The sequence below is a fragment of the Nyctereutes procyonoides genome, unplaced genomic scaffold (genome assembly GCF_905146905.1).
Source record: "Nyctereutes procyonoides isolate TBG_1078 unplaced genomic scaffold, NYPRO_anot_genome, whole genome shotgun sequence".
Lineage (NCBI taxonomy): Eukaryota > Metazoa > Chordata > Mammalia > Carnivora > Canidae > Nyctereutes > Nyctereutes procyonoides.
Window position 1 is genome coordinate 20,453,980 of NW_026575125.1, and position 26,021 is coordinate 20,480,000.

The window sequence follows — 26,021 nt, forward strand, 5'->3', positions numbered from 1 at the left end:
CTCTGCCTGTGTTTCTCTCTCTCTCTCTCTCTCTCTCTCTCTCTCTCTCTCTCTCTCTCTCTCAAATAAATAAATAAATAAATAAATAAATAAATAAATAAAATCTTTAAAAAAAATCCTTTGTAATCTAAGTATTCAGAAGGGCATAGAATGTTTTGGTCTTGAGAAGAGTAACATAACAGGCAAATGCCAGCATTAGCAGCTGATAATATATATATTTTTTTGTTTTCTGTTATTCCACTACTCTACCTCAGTGTGACCTCTTTATGTTTTCATAACTTGATAAAATGTGCTATTTATTTAGCCTCATGATTTATACTTCTTAAACTTATTTGTATAAATACATACCCACTTAGCCATACTGTGGAGTACTTACTAAAACACAGACTCCTGGGCACCACCCCTGGAGTTGTCTGATTCTAGGTTTTGGGTGGGGTGGGGGCAAGAATTGACATCTCTGGGGCACTGGGTGTCAAGTTGGTCAAGCAGCTGCCTCTTGGTTTTTGGCTCAGATCATCATCTCAAGGTTGTGAGATTGAGCCCTGTGTGGGGTCTGTGTTCAGAGTGGAGTCTGCTTGGAACTCTGTCTCCCTCTGCCTCTCGCCCCCCCAAAAAATAAATAAAAATAAATCTTTAAGAAAAAAAAGAATTTGCATCTCTAACATGTTCCCAGGTGATGCTGATGCTCTGGGGACCGTGCTTTGAGAACCACTATCCCAGGCATTCACCATTGTACACTACTCACCAACAAAGTGGTCTAATTAAAACAGTAATGATGTGATTAATAATGGTGGAATAGTGAGATTTATTTAAGAAATGTTTTCAGTGATGGGAACATGTGTATATTATCCTAACCTCAGTCATGGATAAGTCATGAAGGCTTATGGAGAAGAACTTCATTTTCTTTTTTTTTTAATTGTGTCATAGCATTAGAGGATTCTTGTGCTAGAACAGACCTTACAACCATCTAGCTGAATACAACACCCTTCTTTGTGGAAGAAGAGACCGAGACCCCAAAGTTGAGATCCCTCCAACTTGATTTTTTTTTTTTTTTTTAGAGGCAGGTCTAGGCGAAGTGATTGAATAAGAAAACCATATTAGGGAAGGGAGCTTCTAAGAAAAGGATTATTTCTCCAAATATAAGAGGAGGAACCATTTTAGTATTTATTCAGCCATTTAATATCCTTAAATTCAGCCCCAAAGTTTTAGGCATTCTGAGCCATAGGTCTGTACTGATTGTATTTTTTTTCACCTCTAGTGATTTTAATCACCACCACCCTCCCTCCCCCATAGTGATTTTAACAGTTATTTCTTCTAGTTGCAGAGATTCTTTGGTGGCTTAGTTCTTGGTTCCACAGCCCTAGATTACTGGGAAATCTGATGCTAGAGGCAGCCCAGTGAAAATGTTGATAAATCTTAGGTTTTGAAATGGTAGCTATTGAGGACATCTGGGTGGCTCAGCAGTTGAGCATCTGCCTTTGGCTCAGGGCTGATCCTCAAGTCCCAGGATTGAGTCCCACATCGGGCTTCCTGCAGGGAGCCTGCTTCTCCCTCTGCCTATGTCTGCCCCCCGCCCTTCTGTGTCTCTCATGAATAGATAAATTAAAAATCTAAAAAAAATTAAATGGTAGCTATTGTAATTAGACAAGAAAAATAATATATGAAAATTGGAAGGGGAAGAGGGAAATGATTGTTATTTACAAATCCCTGTAAACTCAGAAATCCCAATGAAATAAAAACACTACCACCACAGGCAAAAGAATTTAATAAGGTCATTAGTTAGATAATTAATATTAAAACTCAATAGTTTTGATCTATACTAACAACAACCAGTTATGTAATGAAAGCTAAATACCATTTATGATTATGACTAATCAGATTAAATACCTAGAGATAAACTTAACAGAAAATGTGCTGGATATATATATATATATATATATATATATATAAAAACTTATAAATGTTAACTGAAGGATTTAAAAGAAGACTTTGGTAAATGGAAAAATATATTCTGTTCTTGGCTAGGATTATCCTCTAAGTTTATCCATAAACTTAAAGCTTCTGTAGTTTTTAAATTCACAAGAAAATTCATACAAATAAGATGACCTACTGCCAGTTATAGGAGTTTAGGGTAATTAAAATGTTGAGGTGCTTTCCTCATTTTAATGGAGCCAATATAGAAAGTCCAGAACTAGACCTAAAAGTTGTGTATTTTATAAAGGGGTGGTTCATATCAGTAGGGAATAGTCATCTGAGGAAGAAATACACTTGAATTTCTTCCTTGCTCCTTACACTAAGATTAATTCCATATGGGTCAAAAACTTAGAAAATGAAACTAACATGAACAGACATTTATCCAAAGAAGACATCCATATGGCCAATAGACCGATGAAAAGATGTTCATCATCACTTACCATCAAGGAAATGCAAATCAAAACTATAGTGAGAAGGGCACCTGGGTCACTCAGTCCATTAGGCATCTGACTCTAGATTTCAGCTGGGGTCATGATTTGATAGTCATGGGATGGAATACCACATCAGGCCCTGCACTCAGTGCACATCTGCTTATTCCCTCTCTCTTCCCTTCTGCCCTTCTCCCTGCTCCTGCGCTCTCTCTCTCTCTCTCTCTCTCTCTCAAATCAGGGCACCTGGGTGGCTCAGTTGGTTGAGTGTCTAATTCATGGTTTTATCTCAGAGTCATGAGATCAAGCCCTATGTCACGCTCTGCACTGAGCCAGGAGTCTACTTGAGCATTCTCCCTCTGCCCCTTCCCCCATTCTGTCTGTCTCTCTGACTCTCTCTCAAATAAGTCTTTAAAAATAAATGGATAAAGCTTTTTTAAAAACTACAATGATATATCACCTCACATTTGTGACAGTGGCTAAAATCAACAACACAAGAAACATCAGGTGTTGGTGAGGATGTAGAGAAGGGGGAACCCTCCTGCTCTGTTAATGGGAATGCAAAGTTGTGCAGCCACTGTGGATAGCAGTATGGAAATTCCTCAAAAAGTTAAAAATAGACCTGACATACGATCCAGAAATCACACTCCTGGGTATTTACCCAAAGAATATAAGAACACTAATTCAAAAGGATACGTGCACCCCTATGTTTATGGCAGCATTATTTACAATAACCAAAATATGGAAGTAGCCTAAGTGTCCATCGATGAATGGATGGGTGGATAAAAAGGATCTGGCACATATATACAGTGGAATATTATTCAGCCACGAAAAAGAATGAAATCTTGCCATTTGCAACAACATAGATGGAGCTAGAGTATATAATGCTAAGCAAAACAAGTCAAACACAAACAACATGATTGCACACATATATGACATTTAAGAAACAAAACAAACAAAAGAAAAAGAGACAAACTAAGAAACAGGTTCTTAGTTATAGAGAACAAAGTGATTACCAGAGGGGAGAGAGTGGGGTGATAGGGATTGAGAAGTGCACTTGTGATGATCACCAGGTGATGTATGGAAGTTTGAATCACTATATTGTACACCTGAAACTAATATAATGCTGTATGTTAACTAACTGGAATTAAAGTGAAAACTTAAAAAAATGAAACTATAGGCGTGTCTGGCTGGCTCAGTCAGTGGAGCATGTGGCTTTTGATTTCAGGGTTGTGAGTTTTAGCCCCACATTGGGTATAGAGATTACTTTAAAATCTTTCCAAAAATTGATGCTATAAAAGTGATAGATGTTTTTAATAACCTTGGATTTGGGAAGACTTTTTGAAACAATGCAGTTTAGAATTCAAGAAGGGAAAATATCAGTAAACTTGACTACAAATAAAATTTTTGCAAGTTGAAAATTATACATACACACACATAAATAAAGTACTATAAAGTCAAAAGAAAAATGATAAAGAGAAAATATTTGCAACCCATGTAACAAGTAAAAATGTGATTTCCTTTACATATAAAGTGCTTTTGGGGCACCTGGGTGGCTCAGTCAGTTAAGCATCTGGCTTTGGCTCAGGTCATGAGCTCAGGGTTGTGGGATCCAGCTCCATAGTGGGCTCCCTACTTAGTGAGGAGTCTGTTTCTCCCTCTCACTCTCCCTCTATAAGCCCCTCCCCAAATAAATAATATTTAAAAAAATACTCTTGCAAATCAGAGAAGAAGACCAATAACCTAGTAGAAAAATAGGTAAAGGGTGGAAACAGGCAGTTAGCTCATAGAAAAAGAAATGTAAATGACTTATAAGCACAGGTAAAGATACCCAAGCTTACTCTTAAGTTCAGAAGCCCAAATGAATACCATTTTTCACCTATCAGAATGACAGATCCAAAAGTTAAATAGTAGGTTGTCCAGGTAAAGGTGTGAGGAAAGGAATACTCACATACACTGTTGATGGGTGTGAAAGCTGGTGTGCCCTCTTTGGACTACACTTGGGCAACATCTGTCAGTATTTGAAATGAATATGCCGTTTGGTTTAGCAGTTCCGATTTGGGTATCTCTCCTTATAGATGTACAGTTACTTGCAGGTGTTGTCAAAGGTATTGTATAAGGATATTCCTTGCATCATTGATAATAGTGAGAGACTGAAAACCTGATTGTTGATCAAAAGAGGATTCGTTAAGTATTATAATCATACAGTAGAATTTTGTGCAGACATTAAAAAGAATATCACAGGTCTATATGTACTTTATAGGGTATAATTTCCTCCACTTTTAAGGAAAACATGTTTAAGAAGGGTATGATACACTTCTATTTTTTAATATTTATTTTAGAGAGAGTATGCTGTGGGGAGGGGCAGAGGGAAAGGGAGAGAGAGTCTTAAGCAGGGGAAGGGACCAAGGGAGAGGGAGAGAGAGTCTCAAGCAGACTCCACACTGAGCACAGAGCCCATCGTGGGACTGTCTCACAACCCTGAGATCATGACCTGAGCTGAAACCAAGAGTCAGATGCCTAAGTAACTGCACCACTCAGGTGCCCCTCTAGTTTTTTAAAAAGAAGAAGAGAGAGGGGACTTGGCTGGCTCAGTAGAGCATGTAACTCTTGTTCTCAGGGTCAGGAGTTTAAGACCCACATTGGGTGTAGAGATTACTTAATACAGATTGTTTTAAAAACAAACCGAGCAAAGAAAAAAATAAAAGGAGAGAGTTGCTTATAGCATAACAAAAAATTTTTACTTAACCCATTATATCCGAATACTGTTTTAATCTATAATGAATGTTAAAAATAAGAACTTTATATTTTTTTGGACTAAGTATTTGAAATTTTATATTTTACACTGGTAGCCCATTTCAATTTGGACTAGCCACATTTCAGGTACTCAAGAAGCATGTGCAGTTACTGGCTCCTACACTAAATAAAATAGATATGGAGAGTAAAGGGTACTGGGCTAGAAGTTCAAAGACCCGGGTGGTCCCACAGCCAGTTGCTGTGACAATATATAAGAAATTTGTTTTCTCTGGGTCTTATTTTCCTCAGATAGAAGATGAAGGATTAGACTAGAGCTCTCAAGTCCCTTCCCAACTTTAACATTTAGGGTTCAAATACATTATTTCATACTACTTGTCAAAGTTAAAAGCATAGTTGTGTTTTCTTTCATAGACCTCCTTTTCACCAGCACTCCTAAAATTCTGTGTTCCTTTTATAGGAGCTGTATTGTTATTGCTAGAATAAGATTCTTTGTTTATTGGTTTCTTTAAAAGAAGAATGTTACTCAGCTGCATACATGATGTAAGCCAACTAGGAATTGGTCAGTTCTTTTAATAGAATTAAGTCAGGTTTGAGGCTTTGCTAATTCTAATGCTGTATAGAGAGCTTGGAGAGAGTAAAGGAGAGGCACATCAACAGTATCTAAAGAAAGAGTGACTATTGAAAGAAAGTTGAGAGACAAGTTTTATGAAATTCATTTTTCAGGAGATAACAACCAGTTGTCTTTGAACAAGAGAGGAGAATAATATGGACACAGGATGTCAACCACTACTACACAATTAGAATCGCTTGGGGAGCTGTGTTAAATTCCCAGTGCCCATTCTGTACCTCAGAGTGGTGGTTTTCAGAGCATGGTCCCCAGACCAGCAGCAGCAGTATTACCTGGGAACTTGTTAGAAATGCAAATTTTCAGGCATTATCCTGAGACCTAGTGAATTGGAAACCCTGGGGTGATGCTCAGCAAGCAGTCTGTGTTGTAACACTCCCCTGGTGAATCCAGTGTGCAGTCAGAGTTGAGAATTCTGGAGCAAGAAGGTTTCCAGGGCAGAGATAGCAGATGGCTTTCATACTGAGTGCCAGCTTTCATCCTGTATCAGCCATGGGGATGGAGTTGGAAAGCAGTGCAGTTTGCCAGCTAGGTATTCGCCATTCCTGATTTTGGGATTTGGGTAATTTATTGGCGTTATAGGTGGTTGGATGGATTATTGGTTGTTGCATTTCACAAATAGAAGTCAGGTGTCCTATCCAGTCAGCCAAAAGGGGATAAAATGGAGGGAAAAAGAGAAGGAAGAAAACAAACACTGGAACAGAAGCCACAAAGGTTGGACAGGAGGGAACAGTATCCTGGGTAAAATAAGTGGGAAATTCAGGCTAGATTACAAAATATTTCATTTATATATAAGGATTTCTTAAAGAACTTCAAGTGTCATGGGGATTTTAGGCCCACTTAATGACTCTCATCAGTTCTGTTTGATCAAAAAGTACTGAAGGCTTGTTCAACCCTTTATCATTTGGCATTAAAGGATACATTTCCTCTTAACATTTAGACTTTTGATAGGATGTACTTAATACAGGTATGGTAAATTCAGAATGAACTAAACCAGAAAATAAATATATTTTCCAAGTGTAAAGAGGTTGTCACTGACTGAGAAAGAGTTAATGTGTCACATTCTTTTGATTTCTACTCCTCGGGAGAAATCACAGCATCTGTAATTTCGGAGGCATATTCTGAAGAATGTTATATTGTGATTTCTCTAAGCTGAATCTTAGAGATCTGTCTGGGAGTTTGCAGCCCTGACAAAAAGAATGGACCCATTATAGGATCAGGTTCGTCTGATTTTTCAAAAGTTAGGGGAAATACGCAGATCATTTCAGAGACTCTTTTGGCTCTGCCTTGTTGTGAAGCAGATGAAGGGAAGCAGGCTGGGCTCTGTTGTGAGGGTTGGGAGCTTATTTTTTGAGATCTCGGCAGTACAACTTCTACAAGCCCTTTCTGTGTGTATTTTTCTCCTCCCAAAATATTACATTTTACATGGGAAAGCCAATTTTGATAATTTCCAAAAAGCTAGGCATTATAGCAGAATTTGTTTCTCTTAGAAACAAACCGTTCCTTCACTGTGCAGTTAGAATCCACCTTTCATACCTGAGTAAAAATAAGCCTGATACAACTTTTCTAATTATCACATTTATTATAGGAAAGATGATAATACTACTTATGAGACCATGTTCATCTACTAAAGATATTATTTCGGTTTCTGTATTAATTTCAGAGTGCTTGGTTTATATTTTCAGCTTGTTTCGTGAACTGGGCTCTGTGTATAAAAGTGGTTTTCAGCACACTAGTAATATTGTTGACCATCTTCCTCACATAGCAAACACACATTTCAATTCCACAGCTTTTTGGATAGAACCACAGTTGTTAATTTAGTTACAGGAAAAATGTATGGTTTTTTAAATTATTAGTTTCTAATCTGATGTTCTGGCATTTACATTCTGAAACTTCATCTCGGCATGTAGACAGACTTACCTCGTATTGCCAAAAGAAAGGAAGTGGCTTCTCTGCAAAGCTAAATAGTTTTGACTTTATTGTCTACTACGAAACAGCTGCTGATACCAGAAAAATGCCGTCTCATCATTGGGCCTGGGGTATCCAAAAGAAGCAGGAAAAAAATGACTATAGCTCCCTGTCTGCCCTGGCCCTCTTCTCTTTTCTCTCCGTTTTCATTGCCGTGAAGAGCAAGAGAACAATATTCTGCAATTAAGGATTCCATTAAGTTGAAGAAAAGAGCAAATGGGGGATGTTTGTTCTCCAAGCTGAAAAAATTTGTCTGGGGTGGGGGGGGATAGTGGTAGTGGTATAGAGAGAGGTGGGTGGAGAGACGAAGTCAGGGCTGTTTGTTGAATATACTGTTAAGGACTGTTACCATCCTAATTAATCAAGTTAGAAATTACAGCTGTAGTCGGTTTCCCCCCAATTCTTGTTATCAATTTTCTTCTCTTTTGAGACAAAGCAAATATAAATTTTGTGTTCATTTGTCATTCGTTCTTTGACTTCAGCATCTCTGAAAATAACAATGTAGCACAAAAGCCCAGTATTTACCTAGTTGTAATGTGGGTTGCCATGGTGTTTTGCAAATTATTGCAATTATGTTCACCATGCGAGTCGCCCTTGGTAACTGGCGAAAAAACTGATAATCCTGTTTTGAACAAAAGGTCAAATTGCTGAATAGAAAGTCTTGATTAACTAAAAGATGTACAAAGTGGAATTATTTCCTACCATTCAGAAATAGTTCTTGATCGGGTTTGGGGGAGGGGGTGAGTAAGTACATCTGATTACTGAAGTACAAAGCATTGAAAGGATGTTGTCTTGAGCCTTTCATGTAGTCTTAATGGTGGCTTTTTTGTCAAATTTACCCATTTGCGGCATTGAAAGAGGCAGCTGCATTTAAGCTGGAGAGACGGTGCTTTTTCAAGAGTTCAGTGCAAGGAAAGTTCTCAGCAGTATCTGCAGTTTACTAGTAGCCCCTGGTCTATTAAAACTGATGTGCCGCATTTGAGCCCATTGCTCTCAGTACTTGTGAACCCCTCTGGCTGATGATCTAATAAAGTGCTCTTACTGGACAATCTCTGATCAGCTACTTAGAAAGGAGCTTGGGGGAGGGGCAGGAGGGACACCCTCACAGGCAGTCAGACTTGGTGAAGGCCAGAAGAGACTCTAGTCAGTGGCCAAACTGAAAGGTTTATCTTGATGATAATCGGTGCTGAGCTGCTATCACAATTTTTCTTCTGGAAGGAAATCTTAATTTTATTCATAGTTGAATAAGAAAAGATTAGAAATGACTTTTTGAAATTAAAAAATCCATCTTTGTGGATTTATTTCTTAAATTATGAGTGTCCATACAATACATGATCCTACATTAATGTAAAACCAAAAGTTTCCCAGGTTACAGCCAAAGGTCAAATGGATTTTGTCTCTTCTGTATCTGGCAGAGCATCTGGGGGGGGTGAATTTCGAAGGCAGGGGGTCTCTTCTTTTCTTAATGGCCACCTGAAAAATCAATTCTCAAAACTTTTGAGAGTGTGTGAAAGTGGCATGAAAGCAAAGCAAACCTTAACAAGTTTGTGGGTTTACATTCTACATCACCTAGCAACCCCCTGGCTCGGCCAGATCTCCTGTCTACCCTTAGTTGTGTTTACAGACTATTCAAACAGCCCTTCGAAACCATGAAAGATATTCAGTTTCATTAGTACCATTCTCAAGGAGAAAATAATTAAAGTTAAATGAACAAACATTGCCTGGTGATGGTTTGAACTCCATTCTGATTTTAAGATCTCCTTTGAGGCACTTGCATAGATAGTTTAGTTTTAACATTTGTTGTTCAGTACCCAAAGGCATATCGCATTAAACTATACCAATAAATTACTAGCCTGCTAACAAACAAACAATAAAAATTACTTTTAGCTAGACTTCAGCAAAGAAAAAAAACTCTTCTAATAATGTTCTAGGCATGCCCACCTGATTGAAGTTTTTTAATTTGATTCCTACCCTGAACATCTGAGTTGATCCGTACGTACGTTGAATAAAGGCAGGGGAGGGGGCGTGGGGAACAAAGCTTCTCTGTTTAAAACGGATTTATTACCTACCTTCAGAGATCCAACATATAAAGAAAAGTATTCAAATCATATTCCATAGAAGGCTGTGTGCATTTTAGTGAGTGAGTGACTTAATTTAATAAGTGATTCTACTACTGCTAATACATGCTCTGCCACTTTCTACTTGGGACCTGCTATGTGCCTAAATTGACCTATTTTTATAATCTGTGAATTAGTTAAAATTTTTTTAAGAAAAAGCATTTTCTCGTGTTCCTTTTTTTTCTCATAAGCATGTTTGCTAAAAATTCATCTTGGTAACAACCAGGCACATGTGATATAGTTCAAAATATTTTTCACATGTATTAGTGATTTGATGGTATCAGATTCTCTTGGCAAAACTGTCCCTTCATTAATAACAGCTTTCTAATTATAAAAACAATATATGCTTGTTATAGAAAATTCAGAAACAGAAGAAACCACCTACAGATAACCAGTGATAACATCTTAGGATAGTTCCTTCCAGTCTTTTTTTTTTCTGTGTACATATTGACGAAGCTAAGGCTTGAGTTTACTTATATTTGTTTTATTTGTTAGTATGTGTTCGTAACGAAGGTAAGGTTTTTTTCATCACTGAAGATTTGAGAGGCAGGAGTGGTCGCACAAGTATTGAACAATTTTTCTTAGAGGCTTCAGTAAAATATTCATATGAACAACAAAGTAGCCATTTGACCATCTTGTTCTGCTCTTCCTTTACCTTGTTGAAATGTCTGTATACCTTACCTGACATCCATTTATAACCATTGATGTTGGAAGTCACAGTTGAAATCGTACATCTCCAAGTCACTTGTAGCTTCATGTAGGGGGGAGAAACGTCTTTTATGAAAAAGTTTATAATACAATGGAGATTAATGGAATGTGGAGAGGAAAATGCTTTCAGTTTCTCACATAAAGCGAAAGCAGGGCAACTCGGAGATCTTGTGTTCTTACTCTTTGTGTTTTGTTAGATCTCGAACGTCCATGGTACATGACTGGGTTGCATGAGCTCTTTGTGCTTTGTTGACAGTAGACAGACAAAGCAAAATTATTCCCGAAGCAAGGTACTGTGTACTTAGTCGTGACCTATTATAGCCTATGAATGTAGCTTGCTTTTGAGTTGGATGAATAGGGGAGAGTATTTTATAGAAGAGGCTTGAATATACTAAGAGATTTTAGCTGCCCATACAGAAAGATACCTGTCCTCCATTGAACTTTTTCCCCCCAAAACATAATTTTCCTTATAAAATCTTCTTAAGTATATTTTCCCCCATTGCTTGCATGGTGACAATTTTAACTGTTCTAATATTGTCCTACAGTGGTAAAATAAAATTGCTGGTAATTGTTGGCTTTCTCTGCTCACAGTATAGCAGGAGGAGATGGCTTGTGTGGGGCTCTTTAGTGTACCTCAGGGACATCTTCTGATGCTCAACCTCTGATTGCAAATTAAAATAACAAGGCTGTGGTATTGGATTTGATGTGGGGCAAAGCAGAACAACTTGCTAATTTATCATGTAATATACAATTGTTCAGGTTGGAATTTGTCCACTTGTGGTGGTGCTATTCTGTGTGTTTAAATGAAGACCACTGTTTGCATCTAACCTATCATAACAGTTTGGGAGTGCTCCATTATCTTTTCAGCAAACTGATGGCAGAGTCTGGTCTTCATACAGATGATAAGATCAATAAGTTTCAAATAACTTGGATGAAATGACATGTGACTGTTCATTTAAAGAGATATCTTACTTTAAAAATCAATTTTAGTAATATTTAAAATTCTTACATTGACAAGGCACTTTCCACTTCTGTTTGATAATTTTGTTAAAAATATTTTTGTATTAACTTCAATGAATACTTAGTTTACATATGCATATTTCCTGATTTGCTCTTTCATCTCCTACCCTGGCACCTCTCTGAGACTTAATAATCACTCTTTGACAGGCCAGCATGCTGCAGTGTAGAAGATTTAACTTTAAAAGCAAAATTATGTTCCTGTTAAAACTTCCCCTGGAGATCGTAGGAAAATTTTCTCCCAGTTTTGGGTGCAAATGTGGGTCAGAAAGCAATTTGTTTTTTGATATTTCTGGAAATCCCAAATCACAACATGTCATTCTTCAAAAGCAGCTGTGGGCCCATACTGTGCACTGTCTGTAAGACCCATTTTACACTGGGGATAATTCCATGACAGAAAAATGTGACTGCAAGGGAACCCCGGAACATTTATAAATGGTTTTGGGTGAAGAGTATCTGGTATGCTCAAAGTGCATATCATTTGGGGAGAGGAGCAGTTAACGGCCATTATAGGAAAATAGTAATGATGCGGTGAACTCTGTAAGAGCACGTATGCTGGCAGACTTCGCCCTGTGCTGCTGTCACTGCACTCCCAGAGAGCCATTACAATTTAAACTAAACCATACGTCAGTGCACTACTGTAGCATGTTGTCTCGAAAATCTTCTAGTCCCGAAATAAAGCAAAGACCTCTTCCTCTTCCTTCACCATCCATTCTGCCGTCTCCGACTTCAGATCCAGTACAGTTTTGTCAGGAAAAACATGGAAAGTTCACTTATGTTGACTACAGAATTCTGTTATTTTGCATTCAAATTGCAAAGCACCTCCACCTAATCTTACCAGTTATTCATCATTGTAGCTCTCCATGTAGTAACCCCAGGTGGAAACTGACCAGGCTCTTGCCTGGTTGGAGGAGTGCATCTTTAACAGTGTCTTGTCGCCTGTAGCTGAGCACTGATGTTCCTCAGTCCTGGAGGCATGTGTAGGGTTGTAACAAGATTTTACATTTAATAACAGTGTTGTAAGCTCTGAACAACTTTAGCAGAGTAAATATTATTACCTCTTTTTTTGGAGATAAGAAAACTGAGGCTCAGAGGAAAGGTTCAGTGATTTATGTGAAATTACCCCTTAATAAATGGGTGGGGAGAAGACTCCCTTAAGTGCAGTTTTTCATAACCTCATTTCTGTATTCTTCATTGAGTGTGAACCTTTGTGCTAGAGACTGGCGAGGACACTGCCGGATCCAAAGCAGGTCATCCCCCAGGCCTGACCTTCCTGTTAGAGAGGTAAAATAAAATTGTTCAGGGACAGCACACAGCATGTTCTGCTCAGTGGCAGTCGGGTACTGGGAGAAGTCCCTGGAGGGTGGGGAGATTTCACAGGAGAGGAGTGGAAATGATGCTCAATGAATGGCTAATTTAGGTGGAAAGGCCACGGCACGAGCCAAGACAAGGGGTTGGCAATAGGCAAAATGTGTTGAGGGCAGTAAGAAAACCAATTCAATGTGGTGAAGAGTTTGTGTAAGAGAAAGGGGGAATGAGATGAGGCTGGAAAGATTTGAAAGCCAGACCAGGGCAGCCCGGGTGGCTCAGCAGTTTAGCGCCACCTTCAGCCCAGGACATGACCCTGGAGACCTGGGATCGAGTCCCACATCAGGTTCCCTGCATGGAGCCTGCTTCTCTCTCTGTGTCTGCCTCTCTTTCTCTCTGTGTCTCTCATGAATAAATAAATAAAATCTTTTAGAAAAATGAAAGCCAGACCAAAGCATGGAACCTATGGAAGGTTTACCACTGGAGGGATGGGAGTGGAGGGCCCTTGGGAAGCTACATTTGGTAGGTCTTTACACTGGATATGGGAGAGATAAGAGTTGGGGAAACCAGGTAGGAGGCTGTTAAAGTAGATCAACTTTGAGGTCTGGACTTTGGTAAAGTTGATGACAGTGGGATTGCGAGGTCAGTGGACAAATTTGGTGACTGATTGGAAGTGGGAGGAGAAGGACCCACCATATATTTGATTCAAGAGTAATAATGAGAACTGTGCATTTTTCTTTCTCCTGGGAATTTTAGATTCTTATTTTCTGTAAACTGGCTCCTGTATGCTATTTTATTGCTTCTGTTCATTCATTTATTCAAAAGATTGTTTTTAATTGCCTCCTCTGTGCCACACTTCCAGGTCTAGATGATTTCTGTGTGTGCATCCTTCTAAAAATATGAATGTACACAAATGGGTAAGTCTGGGCTGAAAGTGCACCTACCAGGAATGCCTCAGTTACAAGTGGAAATCGATCCCGTTTTAGCATGTGCAGACAGCAACCATTTTAGTGGAGACCTCAGAAATATAATTTAGCAATCAGAACCAATCAGCATTTGACACAATTTCGTACATAATGATTTCAAGGAATTAGTGATACTGAAACTAAAGTAACAGGTGATGGATCTTAGCATGTTTTGGTAAAGGTTTATTTTGCTATTGGCAAGGCTGGCTTCACCTCTTTTGAACCCTCTGCTTATAAATGTGGTTAAGGGAGTGCTTATAAATGTGGTTAAGGTAGGCATCTGAAAATGCAATGACTTTATTCCTCTTGGTTGTGACAGTTTGGTGTTTACATGTGGCATCGCATAATAAAATGACATATTTGCATGGTGGACATCCTTATAGTGGTTCTGGAGGTTTTCGTAAAACGCGACCTTTTTTATAGATTGGACTTCCAAAGAACTACACCTTGTTCGTTCTTTTGCCATTGATTTAGCTGTACATTATTTCCCAACATGGAAAATGAAAATAAGTTTAGTTTTGTCTTTGTGAGTGATGCTTCAAAGTGGATTTATTCAGTACTAGTATTGGTAACTAAGGTTGGCTCCATCATGGAATATTTTCAAAGACTTGGCGTGTTTAATTTCAACAATGCACATATTTCTTGAAAGGTAGATTTGGCATAGTCCATTAATATTTGCTGGGGGAACAAAGCAGTTAACCACAGTGTATGTAGCAAAATCAAAGGGAAGCAAAGCATATATTGAATATGATTAGGGTCTATTTCCCCACACACAAGAGTTTTGTTTAAAATACACCATGACCAAAAGCTTAATTATCAAAATAAAACAAGAAGAATGAAGAGGTACAGGCTTCTGATGTTGTGTTTCAGCCCCAGTTCCCTTCACACAGTTATCAGCATGTGTAATTTCCATGCATAATAGCACTAGTTATTGTTGTCATTTGTAAAGGGAGATTAACAGATAGTAAGTACAAACAAACCCAAATAAGTACTGAATAGAGAGGTGACAAAGAAGAAAAGACCTCTTTAATGTTAATTATAACTGGTAGGAAGTCTAGACAAATTATATTATCTGTTTTCTATATGATTTGAAAGGACATTTAGTTAGTGACTCTGTCAGAGATAGAGTTTGGTGTTTGCTTTAGAAACAGGTGAGGTGACAACTTAGCATCTCCTTGGTTGGCAGCTCACTAGTGAGTCATGAAGTTGTAGTTAATTGATGGAATCAGGTTTCCAAAGCATCAGAAGAGAAGTTGAGCTTTTCAAAGGGTATATTTTAAAAATTAAAGAATAATTTTAACTTCCAGGTTGTATCCCAGTAATGAAAAATTTATTGTCTCAAAACATGGAGGTTGTTGCCTCTCTGCTTGCTTTTTAAAACTTTTGTTTAGAATTGAATGAATTACAACTGGGGTTGGCATTGTTAACTGATACCTATTCCAAAGCTTATAAAGCTTGAGGTAGCAACTTGAAGGTAACAAAGCCAATTGAATGATCGAGGAATAGTCTAGTCCTGTGTGTCTCATACATGGTTTGCTTGAATTCTACTGCTTCATTTATTAATATGCCTAAATGAGTACTTGCAGAAGCAAATAGTCTTTCTGTTAGTATTTGTAGGCTGCATTGGAAATGTAATACCTGGGATCCCTGGGTGGCGCAGCGGTTTGGCGCCTGCCTTTGGCCCAGGGCGCGATCCTGGAGACCCGGGATCGAATCCCACATCAGGCTCCCGGTGCATGGAGCCTGCTTCTCCCTCTGCCTATGTCTCTGCGCCTCTCTCTCTCTCTCTCCGTGACTATCATAAATAAATAATTAATTAAAAACTTTAAAAAAAAAAAAAGGAAATGTAATACCTGCTGCAGTCAGCACCACTATCTCCCTCTGTATCCCCCATGCCCAAGACAGGCTAAACCAAAGTGTCTGGTGTCCTTAATTCTGAGGGGCCATCAATTGTGAATTGCACTCTTGACTTAACAGTGGTTTTTGAAGGAAACAAAGACGTTACCAAATGTACAGGTCAATTGTAAATACAACTGAGTTTCTGAAATACCAAAATGTGAATAAAAACATGTCTGTAAGTCAGGAAAATATGGTTAGTGGCCCTAGAAATTGAAATAGATAGTTGCCTGTGACTCAGAACCACTGATTCTTTGTTCTAGTTCATGTTGTGCTGCTCTGGTATTAGTTGTTTGTCTTGAGTAGGATCCACACATCTCTAGCCCTTTTCCGTCTTGGTTGGCCTTTATATTTGGTACCGTACAACCTGGTTCTTAAAGCCAAACCATACTGAATTGCTTTTCATCTGTGTGTGAACCTTTCTTATTTAGGTTGTTGTTCCCTGAAACTCTGTACCGGGGGCCTCTTTGACTACTCCGCACAGTATTTAATGTAATTCTGGGCATATATTAAAGTTTACATGAGAAGTTCTGGAGATCCTCCATCTGAAAAGTTTAAATTTTAAAATAGTTCAGCCTATTGATTGAAGATGGGAATGAAGTTCACTGTGAATGTATTGACTTTTAGAATCTTTAAAGGTAGTATGTGTTCTTTTAGTCAAAAAGTTCTACAGTGTGCTTTCTCTGGCTGTGAAAGCCATAAATGGAACTGAAAGAACTGGGTTTTGGCGCTCTTTTGAGTCTGATTGCAGTTTCTTCCAAGAAGAGCATATTCTGAGGACTGAGGTCACACAGTACAGCAGTGAGTGGGGACATCCTATAGATGTGGATTAAAGCCATGTAGCAATGTTAATAAGTGGCAAATGAAGGTCCCCAATGTGATTAAGCAACATTTGTGTATATACTGCTCTTAGCTAGGGGGAAAAGACCCAACAAGTTGCTTAGTCAAGAAACAGAACAGTGTTAAACACATCATTGATTCTTTCCTTAATCACATCGCACATAGCTCTCTCTGGCTTTCATCCTTTTGCATGTGTTCTCTCTGCCTAAGCGGCCTTTCCTGCTTTCTCCACCTACCAAACGTCTACTCACTCTTCAAGACCAGTTCAAAAGTTCTACCTCTCCAGATAACTCCCAAGACACAAAGACAGTCAACTTCCTATTTGCAGCTGCCTGGCTGGGAACATTGTGCCCCGGGGAACATTCCTTGTACCCCAGCACTTCAGCCTACTTTGCTTAGCCTTGGGCCTAATACATGCAGCACTAAACCCTGATGCCTTTGTAAGAACGTCTGAGCTTTGGGGCACCTGGATGGCTCAGTTGGGTAAGCATCTGATTCTTGGTTTCGGCTCAGGTCATGATCTCAGGGTTCTGGGGTCAAGCCCCTCATCAGGCTTCCTGCTCAGTGGGGAGCCTGCTTCTCCCTCTCCCTCTGCCTGCCACTCTACCTACTTGTGCACTCTCTCTCTCTCAAATAAATAAATAAAATCTTTAAAATATATACAGGGCAGCCCAGGTGGCTTAGCGGTTTAGCACCGCCTTTGGCCTGGGGCCTGATCCTGGAGACCCAGGATCGAGTCCCACATCGGGCTCTCTGCATGGAGCCTGCTTCTCCCTTGCCTGTGTTTCTGCCTCTCTCTCTCTCTCTCTCTCTCTCATGAATAAATAAAGTCTTTAAAAAAAAAGTCTTAAAAAATAAAATAAAATATATACATACATATATACATACATACATGCATCTTTCTTTAAAAAAAAAAAGAACACCCGAGCTTTGCTCCACCCCATTTGTGCGATTTTGTCTCCCTTTTTAAAGTTTCATTTTATAGCAAATATGATACTGATTTAATATAATAGGCATAGTGTTGTCACATCTCTGTGAGAAAAGTCAAACGAGCAACAGGAGAGGGTAGCTGAAGAAGGAAAATGAGAAGAGTGTATAAAGGCCAGAAAAGTGGACAATGACTTTCAGAAGTGGTGGGAAGAGTGGGTCAGTTGAAATTGTCCTTGAAAACCTTGCAGCCAGTTTTATGCCTCCACAATATGTGTGTAGAAGAATCTGTTTTAATTTTTTTTAAGATTTTATTTATTTATTCATGAGAGACACAGAGAGAGAGAGAGAGGCAGAGACAGAGGGAGAAGCAGGCTCCATGCAGGGAGCCCGACGTGGGCCTCGATCCCGGGACTCCAGGATCATGCCCTGGGCTGAAGGCAGGTGCCAAACCGCTGAGCCACCCAGGGATCCCGTTTTAATTTTAAATAAGTGTTTCTTTTATGCCGAGTATAGCTCTAAGCATGGTAAATACATTGCATCATTACAACCTATAAATACAATGTTGGGCCTATTTTACAGAGAAGGAAGCTGAGCACAGCAGTTAAGTCACTAGCTAGTAGTCATTCAGCTATTAGGAAAGTCGTTCATTTCTACATGGTATACCTTTTTATATTTTTATTTTTTTCTAAGACTTTATTCATGAGAAACACAGAGAGGCAGAGACATATGCAGAGGGAGAAACAGGCTCCCTGTGGGGAACCCAATGTAGGACTTGATCCCAGGACCCTGAGATCATGTCCTGAGCCAAAGACAGACACTCAACAACTGAGCCACCCAGGAGTCCCTGTATACTCTTTTTTAAGATTTATTTATTTATTTTAGAGAGAGAGGGAGTGTGTGAGCACAAACAGGGAGGAGGGGCAAAGGGAAAGAGAGAAGCAGACTCCCCCCTGAGCTGAGACCCTGACACGGGGCTTGATCCCTGGATCCTGGGATTATGACTTTAGCCCAAGGCAGATGCTTAACCGACTGAGCCACCCAGATGCCCTGCATGGTATACTCGACTTTGATAATGGTCTTTACTAATGACCAAAAACCCATTGGTTTACATTTTGTGTATAATCATATAAGCTCTTATTGGGAGGTTTCACTTGATGCATGTTGGGGGGGTACATATTAAGAAGGGAAGAATATCTCATGTGATTTTCTATTTTTTTTTGAAAAAAAAAAAAAACTTTATGAGGGGCACTTGGGTGGCTCAGTGGTTGAGTGTCTGCCTTTGGCTTAGGATTCTGGGATCCTGGAATGGAGTCCTGGGATCGAGTCCTGCATCAGGCTCCCTATGAGGAGCTTGCTTCTCCCTTTGCATATGTCTCTGCCCCTCTCTCTGTGTCTCTCGTGAATAAATAAATAAAATCTTTTATTAATTAATTTAAAAACCTGATGAGTTTCCTAACTGTTTAGGTGTGGGCATAAATCAAAGTGACATTTCAGGGAAGAATGGTAAGGAGCTATTTCAGAATCTTTAAGGAAAGTTTGAACAAAATGAACCTATCTTGATAAGGAAAGAGGTTTGTTTTGTTTTTTTTGTTAAAGATTTATTTATTTGAGAGAGAGAGAGAAAATAGATTCCCACTGAACACAGAGCCCAGCTTGAGGCTAAGTCTCACTATCCTGAGATCATGATCCGAACCAAACTTGAGTTGGATGTCTAACTGACTGAGCCACCCAAGCACCCCCCAAAAGGGGTTTTTGTTTGTATTTGTTTGATGATGGTGATAAAACTGAAGTGTTCTCTTTCTTCTCTCCAGGGTTGGTTGATTTGTGAGGAGCCAACGTGTCAAAATCGAACTCGGCGCCTTCCCCTTCAGTTCTCTCGAAATGGGCCTCTTTGCCAAGTCTGCATGAAAGCTACTCTTCGGCCAGAGGTAATAGTCACATGATACTAAAGGACTGTGTAGAAGGGAGTGAGGGTCTGTGTTTTCCCATCCCTTAGGTCTGAGAGGTAGATATTTGGTATTTGCCCTCTGGAAGCACCCCACTACCACACACATGTATTTTTAAAAATTCAGACTTCAAAAAGATAAATGTTTATTTTTTTACATCATGAACAATACTACACATATCTAAGAAACTAGTTCTTATAGAAATTACTCTGATTTCTTTGGTTACCACTTCATAATTACACAGAAGAAACTGCTTTTGTAGAAACTGTTGTCTTTGGGCTAGGTCAGAACCCCTTTTTTGAGGGCCAGAAAACCTCCCAAACCTGTGCCCTGAAAAGTTTATTGTATTTGCAAGGGATTCCATTGTTTCTAGGGGACAACATATCCAGCCTTTTCTCCACCTTAATATTTACACCTGAGGGAGGAGGCCCACTGTCATTAGTGACTCCCAACTAGGGAGCACATAGTCTGGAAACACCTTCCTGATAATTAAGATGCACCCTTAGAGCATCAACTCAAGCAGCATTCCCCAAACTGTGGGGGAGAGGAATGTTTGAAGGTCTTTCTTGCAAAGAGGGTTTTGTGATCAGGTACATCTAGTGAACTCTGGGCTAGCCAGAGTTAAACAAGCTCATTGCAGATTGTCTGAGAACCTGTAAAATGATAAAGTGCAATCAACATCACCAATACAGGACTCTAATGTGCCTTCCTTTCCAAATTTGTCTGGCCTGAGGATTTGTAAGGATTTTGGTGAGAAGAAAGTAGGAATAGGAAACCTGTTATTTACTTTTTTTTTTTAACATAGAGGCAGGGTTCTATAATCAAGTCTTGACTTCACATCTTTTCACTGAAAAACATTGGTACACAAGCTAGCGAGGAGTCAGGAACTACAAATGGCACTGCCATTGTTGTGTATTCTCTGGTTCTTTTTGCATAGCCATATGTATTTTTTACATGGTTTCAGTCATGATTAAAATATGCTTCTGTATCATGTTTATCTTTTGTCAGGTGTCTGTGTTACTACATCATTTTCAGTATCAAAACCAAATTTAAGTGTTTTATTCTTGGACATTTTAGGCTACTTTTACTATCTCTTTATTAGAAAATTGTGATGAGTATTCTCCTGTTTACATTATTTTTTGTTGTTATTTGAAATACTTCTTGAGGATAAATTCTTACCGACAATACATATCAAAGTGCCTAAATAAAATATGGTCATGATTCATATTGCCATATTGCTTTCTTGATAGGTTATCCCAATTTAAACTGTAGTCAGTACTTGATGCATGTACCAGTTTTACCACTGTCTTTGCAACATTTGTACATTATCATTATTTCTAACTAATTTAGTAAGTATAAAATGTTTCTTGCCTTATTTTGTAGATCTTTGGTAATTAGCAAAGTAGAATGTGGGTTTTTTAACAAAAATATGGAACATATAGTGAGAATTAGATGTACTAAATTGGTCTCATCCCAACCCTTGGATTAGCAGGTGTAGGAAGAGAACAAAAGTATATATATTTAGTGTGACTCATCACTCCACTTGTAGACTCTAGGGGAATCACCTGGCTTCATGAACCAATGCTACCTTTGAGACTTAACATCCAGCTCATCAAGTCAAATTCAATAAAAATTAAATTACTTCTTAGAAAGTCAGCTAGTTTTATGATTCTCTCACCATTCTTAGTGAGAGAAAGTAAAAGGAGTGGATATCCTATAGATTGGTAGCCCTCCAGTAAATGTTGATGATGTTATTGGTAGTGGTATAATACATCAGGTCATCGTTTATCATTTAGTATCTTTTTTAAAAAATGAGTTAGCCGGGCAGCCCTGGTGGTGCAGCGGTTTAGCGCTGCCTGCAGCCCAGGGTGTGATCCTGGGGACCTGGGATCGAGTCCCACGTGGGGCTCCCTGCAGAGAGCCTGCTTCTCCCCCTCTGCCTCTGTCTCTGCCCCCCCCTCTCTCTCTCTGAATGAATGAATGAATGAATGAATGAATGAATAAATAAATAAATAAATCTATCTATCTTTAAAAAAAAATGAGTTAGCCAACACAGGCATTTTGACGTACTTTTTTCCCCTTTCATATCCTTGTCCTCAAATGGTAACATTTTAGGCAGGCATTTACCAAGGCTATCATCTACTCTTGACAGGGAGTAGCTTTCATAGCATAGGGTCATATTGCTGCTCAGAACTTGACCCTTTGGGATAACTGGAGGTTCAGAGCATCCTGGTTAGTGATACTGCCTGTAGCTGTTCCTCACAGGCACCTTGACAGTGGGTCTGAGCCTACTCTTCTACAGTCTTTTTGGAGTTGCTAGTGATGAGTTGGGAATTTCTTTTTTTTTTTAATTTTTTTTTTGAGTTGGGAATTTCTTGATTCTGTGTATGAGGTTCCTGGGCTTTGCTAGGAAAAAGCTGCATCTTACTAGAGACCATTCCAAAGAAGCTCCAAAATCAGTGGTAGAATGGACAGGATTGTTGTAATTACCATAGGGTTTTCTAAAGTGTCTGTTTCTCAGGATTGTGCTTACCTGATCCTTACGTTCTAGGGTACTGTGCCTCAATCATACATTACTTTCTTTTTTTAAGATTTTATTTATTTATTCAGAAGAGAGATACAGAGAGAGAAGCAGAGACATAGGCAGAGGGAGAAGCATGCTCCCTGCAGGGAGCCTGATGCAGGAGTCGATCCCAGGACCCTGGGATCACAACCTGAGCCCAAGGCAGATGCTCAACCACTGAGCCACCCAGGTGCCCCAATCATTACATTACTTTCATTTAATAATTATTTATTGAACACCTACTACATCCTAGGCACTTTGGGGCTGGGGACACACCAATGAACAGGACATTTCCTTTTTTATAAAACCAGTTTCAGGGCAGCCCCGGTGGCGCAGCAGTTTAGCGCCGCCTGAAGCCCGGGGTGTGATCCTGGAGTCCCAGGATCGAGTCTCACGTCAGACTTCCTGCATGGAGCCTGCTTCTCCCTCTGCCTGTGTCTCTGCCTCTCTCTTGCTCTCTCTGAATAAATAAATAAATATATCTTTAAAAAAAATAAAACCAGTTTCACATTATGTAGATTATATAAAATTGATACATGTGGGCAAAAATAGATATTTGCAACTGTTTGGACAGAAGCACTAGACTGTGTGTGAGGGCTTTAAATACATTGTTCAGGTTTGATGGTAAAGTACTTGCCTCTTATCATGCCAGACTCATCCCTACATAATAAATCTACTCTCATTTAGTACCGGGTTGCATTTGGCTTGAGTACTTTCCAGGATTGACTTGGGGTATGAAAGCTGGCTCTTTTTCTAACTCATGTTGCCAGAGTCATAAGAAAGCTGGGACAGTTTTGTTCCCAGGGTTTTGCATATGTCTCTTTTCGGATACCTTTAAAAAAGGATCAGTAGTCTTTTTTTATATTCATGGGAATTTAGCAGTATCCAAATTGCTGATTCTTAAAAATACATTTTCTGAGTGTTCTCTGTTACATAGGAAGTGAAAATGCAGGAATGCAAACTTCAGGATATGCTTAAGGTCCCAAGTAAATAGAACACTTTTTCACACTGGAAGTACAGACAGGACTTTCCCAAGTTAAACACTAAATATTTTATTACGTCTTTATTTCAAGGACATGGTTTTGACTTCTTAACAGTGGCCAAATCTGTCTGGCTGTGAGGTGAACCCATGGGAGGGATTCTGTATTATGTAATTCGCCAAAACTAAAGGGTTAGTTTTTGTTCAGTTTGCAGTGTAGAACTAAGATTTCAAACTAAGTTAAACTTTTTCTTAGTAACATTTCTGTTCTTGATAAGGAGATGAGAAAGCATCTACATGTGACTCCCTGAGCCATGGCAGAAGTCACTGAGGGAATTACATAGCCCCTGGGATAGAGTACTGTGGTGGATCCTTTTATTCAGTTGTTTAGCCAGCAAAATCTCTTGAAGGTCATGTATGAGGAAAGCAGTAGACTGATTTCTAGTTCTACTTTGGTATACCCTTAGTGTTTCTCACATTATCCTCAGTTGTAAAATTGTGAAAATCCTTTATAATGGAATGTGTATACCATATAGGATTTTGGCCTTCAAAAGAGAAGGGGTAATACTGAACTTGTGGTCTGTGTGTTAAAACTTCAAAATGACTGCAGCTGAACAAAGTGTTGGTTTGCTAAGTAGGTTAGGGACAGTGAAAATATTGCCAGGCTACCTGAGACAGGGTCTTACTTCTCCATAAGAAGAAACCTGGGAAGTACTTGTGGTCTCTTAGGGCAGAAATAAGGAGTTGTACAGGAAGAGAACCTTAGAACTATGACAGAAAGTCTTAAACCTCTGTATCTAATCATTGGGTACTGTCTAGAAGACAGTGGATTTTTACCATGAAGAATCTTTTGGGTTTCTCCATTGTGATTTTGATGTGCTTGCTTGTTGATGTAGTTTGTTAAATTCTACAGACAGCTTCTCTTAACCATGAGGCAGACACTAGCTTTCTTTTTCATTTTTTTTTAAATCGGAGTGAAATTCACACAACAAAATCAACCATTTTAAAGTAAATAATGCAATGGCACTTAGTATATTCACAAATGTTGTAAGACCACTTCTGTCTAGTTGCAAAACATTTTTATCACTGCAAAAGAAAATTCTTGGGATGCCTGGGGGCTCAGTGATTAATTGTCTGCCTTTGGCTCAGGTTGTGATCCCGGGGTCCTGATGGAGTCCTGCATCAGGCTCACTGCAAGGAGCCTGCTTCTCCCTCTGTCTCTGCCTCTATCTCTGTCTCTCATGAATAAATAAATAGTCTTTTTAAAAAGAGAGAAGAAAATCCTGTACTCTTTAAGCAGTTGTACCCCATTCTTCCCCTTCTTCCAATCCCTGGGAACCACTAATCTGCTTTGCGTCCCTATGGATTTACCTATTCTGGATATTTCACGTATGTGGAATCATATATATGCCCCTTTGTTTCTGGCTTTTTTGACCTAGCACATTTCTGAGGTTCATCCATGTTATAACCTGTGTCAGTACTTCATTCTTTTTTATAGCCAAATAATAGTCTATTGAAGAGATATACCACAGTCTGTTTATCCATTCATCCAACCATGGTCATTTGGGTTGCTTCTTTCAGTATACTTTAAAGTTTATTCTCATTATCTAGACAGATCTTTTATTTGACCTAAATAATGTGTTCTGTGACTCACTTGTTGGTCCTAGTTCAGCTGAATGGTACTACACAAAGCTAGGCTGATCCCTTCTCTGTTCCTGTGTTCAGTAAGCACTTGCTCAGCACCAGCTCTGCCTGCTTTGAGAACTTTTTTAGATATTTGAAGGTGGTTGTTTTCCTGAGCTTTCTCCTCCTTGGCCCAATTTTCCTAGGTCTTCAACCATTTCTCTACTGCTCTGCTTTCAGAATAATCATCCTACTCTAGAGTTTGTGTCCCAGTAAAATGAGGAGCCAAAAACAGCATATAGCCCTTCAAGTGCTCTTGCTAACACTAGTATGGAGCAGAATAAACCTGCTGCTGCTGCCAACTTTTCTAGGTAGTAAGTTTCTGTGAAGTCTATTTAGGGTTGCGTTAACTTCCTTAGCATCCATATTCACAGCGCTGACTCATTTTGAACATTCTCTCTACTAAAATATGTAATGTTTTTGCACATGCAGCTACTAAGCCATGCCTGTCGTCTGAGACCCATGTGGTTTATTTAGACCTGTCTATAAGACTCCATTAGTGCTGTATTCCTTTCCTAAGTCCACTATAACAAAGTTCCATAAACTAGGTTGCCTAAAACAAGAGAAATTTCTTGTTTCACAGTTCTGGAAGCTAAGTAGAAGTCGAAAATCCAGGTATCTCCAGGGCTTTCTCCTCCTGAAAGCTAGTAGGGAAGAATTCCTTATCTCCTCTAGCTTCTAGTAATCTTTGGCGTCTGTTGATCTATAGGTGTATCACTGCAGTCTCTGCTTACATAGTCACATGGCCATCTTATCCCTCTGTAGTTCTCTATTCTTCTTCCTAGAACAACGCCAGTCATATTGAATTAGGGCCTACACTAATCCAGTATGATCTCACCTTAATCTTATTTTCTCTGCCAAGACCCTATTTCCAAACAGGACTTGATTATACCTTTTTAGGAACACAGTTCAACCCATAAGATAGGAATTGTACTGAGCTTGGGGAAATGGAAACCAAAAGTAATAGTAGCTTAACCAGAATAAATATTTAATTTACTAAGAAACTTTCATTTTTTATCACATGATGGAAATCCAGTTGAGCTGTCCAGGATTGCGATGGTGGCTCCCAAGTGTCCTCAAATGTACAGGTGCGTCCTGCCCTTCTGTATCATCAGCAGTGCCAGGCTTTTACTTGCAATCTGTACATGTTCCTTCAGGCCATCACAGGCTACAAGACAGATAAAAGGTGGAAGGTTCAAAAAGATGCACCTCCCACCCAAGTCAGTTCTTTGAGTAGCCTTTCCAGAAGTCTCACCTAACATTTGTGGTTACATTTTGTGAGCCAGAAATTAGTCACATGGAGATAATAGCTTATTT

General features: G+C 39.2%; 1 protein-coding gene across 1 annotated transcript in view; it reads left to right on the forward strand.

The window, feature by feature from the left end:
* The window catches only part of POLA1 (DNA polymerase alpha 1, catalytic subunit), a 314,044-nt gene that overhangs the window by 178,360 nt on the left and 109,663 nt on the right, over window positions 1-26,021 (forward strand). Inside the window, exon 38 of the mRNA XM_055337985.1 lies at window positions 19,345-19,461. Within this exon, the coding sequence (XP_055193960.1) occupies window positions 19,345-19,461 (117 nt within the window). The remainder of the gene's footprint in view (window positions 1-19,344; window positions 19,462-26,021) is intronic.